The 6000-nt window shown below is 56.1% G+C and overlaps 1 protein-coding gene across 5 annotated transcripts in view; it reads right to left on the reverse strand.

The window, feature by feature from the left end:
- The window catches only part of SEC14L2 (SEC14 like lipid binding 2), a 41048-nt gene extending 37394 nt beyond the window's left edge, over positions 1–3654 (reverse strand). For 2 of the 5 annotated variants that reach the window (XM_073312521.1, XM_073312519.1), the window contains exon 1: positions 3430–3654. Coding sequence is in view for 3 of the 5 variants with exons in the window: in XM_073312519.1 (XP_073168620.1) it covers positions 3430–3483 (54 nt within the window). In the remaining 2 variants the exon portion in view is untranslated. Of the gene's footprint in view, positions 1–578; positions 784–2949; positions 3067–3429 lie in introns of those variants that run through there. The other 3 variants (XM_073312518.1, XM_073312522.1, XM_073312520.1) reach the window with 3 other exon arrangements.
- Between the last annotated feature and the right edge of the window lie 2346 nt (positions 3655–6000).

Raw genomic sequence — 6000 nt, forward strand, 5'->3', positions numbered from 1 at the left:
TGCCGAGCCATTCAGTCCCTAGCCTGTAGCGGTGCATTGGATTCTTCCGTCCTAAGTGCAGGACTCTGCGCTTGTCCTTGTTGAACCTCATCAGATTTCTTTTGCCCCAATCCTCCAATTTATCTAGGTCCCTCTGTATCCTATCCCTACCCTCCAGCATATCTACCTCTCCTTCCAGTTTCCTCCCCTTCCCCCTCACTACTATGCAAATGTGCCAGGAATTCACCTCTTGGTGTGAGGGACTGTTCAGTCTCTTGCCCAGGCACAGACATGCCAAACCCACAAAAAAAACCTGCCAAAATTGGGCTTATTTTTGGCTTAATTGGCTTGTGAGTTGCTTGTTGACTAGTAGCTTGTTGCTTCTTCTTTTTTTTTTTTTGATCAGCTCCCAGCAAGCAGGGGCAAGGGTGGGAGAGTCAGGGTTGCACAGGAGGCCCACCACTGTCCCCAACTGCACGCCATGGGGATCTAATCACATAGAGTGTTGGGGTTTTTAGGGATTGGCTTTCTGGGGGCTTGTTTTGAAACGGGATTAGCTTGATTTTTGGCTTATTGTGAAAGTCAGGGTGGTTATTTACCGCATGAAAGTTGGCAACTGTGGCCAGGCAGTCCTTCATACCTCTGCTGAGGCTGAATCATTCTGGGTTTCATGTGGACACTTGTCCGCTGGAAACCAGGCTGCAACCCACCGATGCATTTCACAGGGGGCCCTGCGCGGCCGTCAGACAACAGTGGCTCTCAATTGTTAATGAGCTGGGATCTTGGGATCCATGTTCCATGATCCTTTAAAGGAAGATACACGTCGTTGTTTGGGATGATGCAACAGATCATCAAAACCAACTGAACTGCATCCAGAAATAAATCAGTGTGCAATCGGATTCTCCCCTGCCCTGCCCCTCGTGAGATCACTGACACGTGTGAAAGAGGGCTGGGGGGGTGAAATGCTGCCCAGAAACTTTGCACAGGAGTCAATGGCCATGCAAGGTACAAGAATCAGGCTCCCGAGTCTAACACCACAAACCTTTCCTATGCCAGCCATCATAGCCCTGTGAAATCTGTGGAGCTGAGACTTCCTCTGATGAATGCAGATTTCAATGGGGAAGGTAGCCATCTTTGAATGCTGTTTCAGGGTGACTTTCAGGTGATCTTTAGGGCAGCTATGAATGTAGTTCTACACTAAGTTACTGTCACTTGGATTTGTTTACTTTCTAGACAGATAGGAGGACCTGCTTGTGTACATGATGATTAGTTGTGATCCTTCCCTCACTCCCACACAAACACACCACAGAAAGCTCCTGGGATGTCCCACTCTTAACCCATGGCCTCCCTCTCCCTTGAATGCCAGGAAGTGGGGTGAGGGAGAGGTTTCCCTGCCAGCCACCATCCCTCATTTTCTTTTTATTTTAACTTGAAAGTTCCATTGAAACTGACAGGAGGAGTCACGAAAACCAGCTGAGAAGAATGCAAAATAGAACTGTTGATAGCACACGGCACTTCTAGGGCTGCCAAGGTTCCCCAAGCACTAATGAATACCCGCCAGAGAAGTAGGGAAATAGAATTGTCCCTATTTTAGAGCTGGGGAAACTGAGGCACAAAGGTTAAGTCACTTGCCATAGTCCACGCAGGTAGAGCTAGGAACAGACTCCAAATCTCCCAGGACCCACTTGCACACCTTATCTACAAGGTTATTCTTTATCCTTTAGAGGAACAGATTTAAATCCCTATAGCATATGCGCTCTTCAAATGCAGTGGGGGCTGGTTCTCCACCGCCTGGTGCCATCATTAGCACCTATGCCCAGAGCATGTAAAAATGGTACTTCCCGCTCATGCTGCACACCTGGCTCAAGGCAGTGGGGTCCACAGGAAGGGGCGCAGAGGAGCACACTGGGGGTGGGTGCAGTTTGCCTTCATGCACAAATCCCTGCCTGTACATACACTGAAGTAGGTGCTATACGACAAAGCCACGTTTTGCTCCCCCAGACTGACAAACGCCCATTCAAAGCCGACAGCTCTTGCCTCCGAACACACTGGGGAAGAGGTTCTCCCAGCCCAGCTGAGCAAACTCCCTTGCTCCCTACAGGGAGCTCTGAGCCAGTGGTTGCCACCAGCAACGCTCAGGCTTCCCAGGTATTTGTAATAGTGGCGGGGGGCTGTATGTAAGTATGGATCCAAGAATGCTGGATTGCAGAACAGGGGCCTTTTCCTTTAGCACCCCCTCAGCCCTCTCTCCCCTTCCTGAGGCCAGTACAGATGGGTCCGAGTTAGCATCAAAGGAAGAGCAGTTTCACAAAAGGCCCCCACAGGGGCATGTTGGGACAGAGACTAGGAAAGAGCAAGTGTGTGCAGAAGGGCAAGGGGAAGAAAGATGGGAAGCAGGGATGAAAGGCTCACAGGAGGCAGGAAAGGCTCACGGTTTACAAGGAGGGGAACAGAGAGGGGGCAAAGAAGCAACCATGTGAGTTAAGCCACTTCTTCCTGGCTGGCCTTGCAAGAGGTGCTATGACATGGGGAAGGAGCACAGGCTGTGGAGGGGCTCAGAGCTACTCCAGCCCAAACCTTTCTCTCCAGGAGCTGCAGGGAACAAGACCTTAGGCTTCGCTGTGCAAAGGCCCAGGCACAGGGAGGAATCGGCACTGCGGGAACGGTGCGGGCTGCGGGGAAGCTCCCAGCCGCTCCGTGAAGGAGGCGCCCTGGGGAGCAGGGTGCTGGTACCTTGGGCAGCGACCCCGCCGCTCTGCGCTCTCATTCAGAAGCTGCTTAAGGAACAACTGCTGAGCAGTCAGCCCGCGGCCGTGAGCCTTTTCCGCCAGACACAGGCCAGGGTACTCCCTCGCGCCCAGCCCCCTCTGCTAGCCGCCAGGCAACCAGGTGCCCGCCTAGGGCCCAGCAGCGTCCCCGTCCCTGCTCCGGGCCCATCTCGGGGTACGGGGGGGCCCTGCTCCTACTCACCCGGAGAGCTTCCTCTGCCCCGGCTGCGCAGGCTGGAGGGAGCTTACCAGGGGCTCGGCGGCCCCCAGCCCGACCACGCTCCCGGAGCGGGTCCCTCGGCCAGGGCAGCCGGGGCTGCACTCACTGCCCCGGAGCCTCCCGCGCGAGTCAGCTGCCGCCGCCGGCCTGGGCTGCTCCGGGCACCCGACTCCCCCGGGGCTGGGGCCGAGGAGCGGGAGGGTCCTGCGGAAGCTGGGCGCAGGGAGATCCGAAGTCTCGCTTACGGCCTGCGGGCGAGGCCAGGCAAACAGCCTCGGGGCAGAGCGGCGCTGTCTCCAGGCCCTTGCGCCGCTCGGAGACCCCTGCTCCGGCCTCGGTGCTTGTACAGCGCCCAGCACCGGGATCCCCGCGTCTCGAAGGCGCGGCGCCCGCGGGGAAGACCGACACCGCCCCGGCGGGAGGAAGTGACCGGCGTTGCCGAGAAGAGGGACCAGATCTCACCTTGGCTAGCGCCTCCGCCTGCGCGGGGCTCAGGTCTCCCACCCGGCCACTCATGGCCCCGCCGGCGCCGGTCCGCGGCCGCAGCCTCCTGCGCCCCGGCAGCCCGGTCCCGAGCGGAGCCTCCTGCGCCAGGCTGCGAGCCCCACCCCTTAAAGGGGCCGCTCCCCGCCGCCCGCCGGGCCTCGGACACGCCGGGAGCGCGCAGGCGGCCGGGCTGGGCCGGTTTTGCGGGCAGGAGAGAGGGCAGTGTAGCCGCAGAGGCGTTGGGCAGCCGCCCTTGTGCGTGGCTGGCACGGTCGGGTAAGTCCCCTGCCCCTTGACGACCCGCGATAATAGACGTAACTTCTGTGCCTCTGGCCTTGGACTCTTGCTCTGTTGCCCAGTTTGCCCTCTCGGTCTCTGACTCTGCCCTGCCTGGGCACAGCTGCTGCCAAAAGCTTTGATGGTCCCTGCAGGAGTGTGTTTGCACTGAGAAGAGGTGGCAGATTTTGATGCCAAGTTTTGGTTTTGTTCCTTTGGATCAAAATTATGAATTCACCCAGAGATCCCCCAGTGTCTGCGCCACCAACACACAGGACATGCCCCACTCCCCAGACACAGCTGCCTTTGAAAACCTTTGTCCCAGGCCAGAGTTCTCCCCCTCCCCTTTGTCGTTTTTATTTTGCAGGCACACTGTTCCCTTGCAGTCTCCAGTCAAAGAACCCAAGGAACAGGAGGTCTCTCAGCAGCCCCTGAGCCGTGCTGAGCACCCACAGCTCCCACTGACTCCAGGCCAGGTTCCTTCAGGGTCGGGCACTAGGGTCCTGACCCTTGGTTGGCGGCTGAGCTAAAGTCCGTGCAGCTTAGAGGAGGGGGAGAAGAGAAAAGCAGCCCTATGCCACATTCCTGCCTGAGTCTGAGGCCCTCCAGGGAGCAGGGCAGCCCCTGGCACAAGCTAGAGCAACCAGGGGGCTGCTCTAACTTGTGCTTAGCTGCAGTGGTACCCAAAGCCCCATTCTAGAAGCCAAGAAGAGTGCAGAGGGCACTTCCACCATTGTAGGTTGTGACTGCTCTCTATGGCAGGAGCTGTCTTCTTTGTTATTGCTCTGTACAGCACCTGACACAATGGGGTTCCTTGACTGGGGTTTCCAGGCGCTACAAATAGTTACAAATATCAAAACACCCTCTCCCACAGTTATGCCCTGTGCTGGAAGCTGCAAGTTCTGAGCCATTCATCTGGCTCTGCAGTAGTCAGGCCGGGGGTGACTGGCTATGCAGCTTCTTTACTCCTGCAGAACTGGGGTACGTGGGCTACAGTGAAGGCCAGAATCAGGGTCTAGGTCCTTCTGTAGCTATCAAGCAGCTTCTAGACTCAGACCCCAAGTGCTAGAGAGGCCATTTCCAGGCACCGGGGAGCAGGGTTGGGGTGTCCATGGTAGAGACACCAGAACTGCATCTAGCCTGGCAATCATCAAAAATTCCTGCACCATTGAGCTAGAGCTGGTGCAGCTGCCCAATGGACACACTAATGTGGACTGAACCCAGGTGTTTTAGCCCCATGGTATCTAACCTGGTACCAGCTTTTATTGTTTGTATTACGGTAGCACCTAGAAACCCTTATCATAGACCAGACCTCCATTATGCTAGGCCTGGTGCAGCTCCTTCCATAGTCTTCTCCCACCTTTAGCTTCTTACCTGCTGCCCCCACACCCAGATGTGTGGAACAGATTCCCACTTCAAAGCAACCCCTCCCTTCCCCACTTCAAATCTTGCCTGGAAGCCCTACTTCACCCAGGAATGCTTCAGATGTTGATGTTTGTGCTAATAACCTCCCCACGGCCTCCTGTCCCCGAACAGCTGTCTCCTGTCAGGTCTTGGCGTGTCTCATCTGTGTTTGTCTGATCTCTCCAAGCTCCCAGTTTACCTTCGGCCACAAGCAGGGTTGTCATCAGTTCAAGGATGGCACTTAATGGCTTACAGGAGGTGAGGGTATCACAGCACTATCAAAAGTATTAATATTTATAAGGGAGCAGAGAACTAGGATCCCCGCCTCCTGGGTTCAATTCCCAGTGGCTCACAGAGTCACTGTGTGACCTGGAGCAAGTCACGTAGAATCCAGGCCTTGGTTTCCCTATTCATTTCTAGTATGGGAGGCTCATGGTAGAGCTGGCCGAAAAGTGCAAGAGCATTTCTGCAGATGTTTTTTCAAAAAATGTGGCACTTTCCATTTTAATTTTTTTCTGACCTCTTGATGAGTGGGATCGAGAGGCTCAGCTGCGGTGCTGGCTGGAGTTGGGGTGGCCAAGGCCATGGCTGAGGGGTGTTTGGCTAGAGCAGGGGGTGAGGGTCCCAGTTTGGGGGGCCCAGATGGAGTGAGATAAGTGGCGCATTAACCCTCATCCTAACCTAACCCTAATGTGATTCCCTTACCCCGTATCCAGAAAGAGCCCTGTTCCCCAGCCACAGGCCTCTGAGGTCACCGTCTGTACCCAGAGTGACCCTGCCCCCCTCCCCAGGCCTCTGTGAGCTCACTGCTACGCCCCTGTACCCAGAGTGACCCTGCCCCCCTCCCCCAGGCCCCTGTACCCAGAG

The sequence above is a fragment of the Lepidochelys kempii genome, chromosome 15, assembly GCF_965140265.1.
Source record: "Lepidochelys kempii isolate rLepKem1 chromosome 15, rLepKem1.hap2, whole genome shotgun sequence".
NCBI classification, from domain to species: Eukaryota; Metazoa; Chordata; order Testudines; family Cheloniidae; genus Lepidochelys; species Lepidochelys kempii.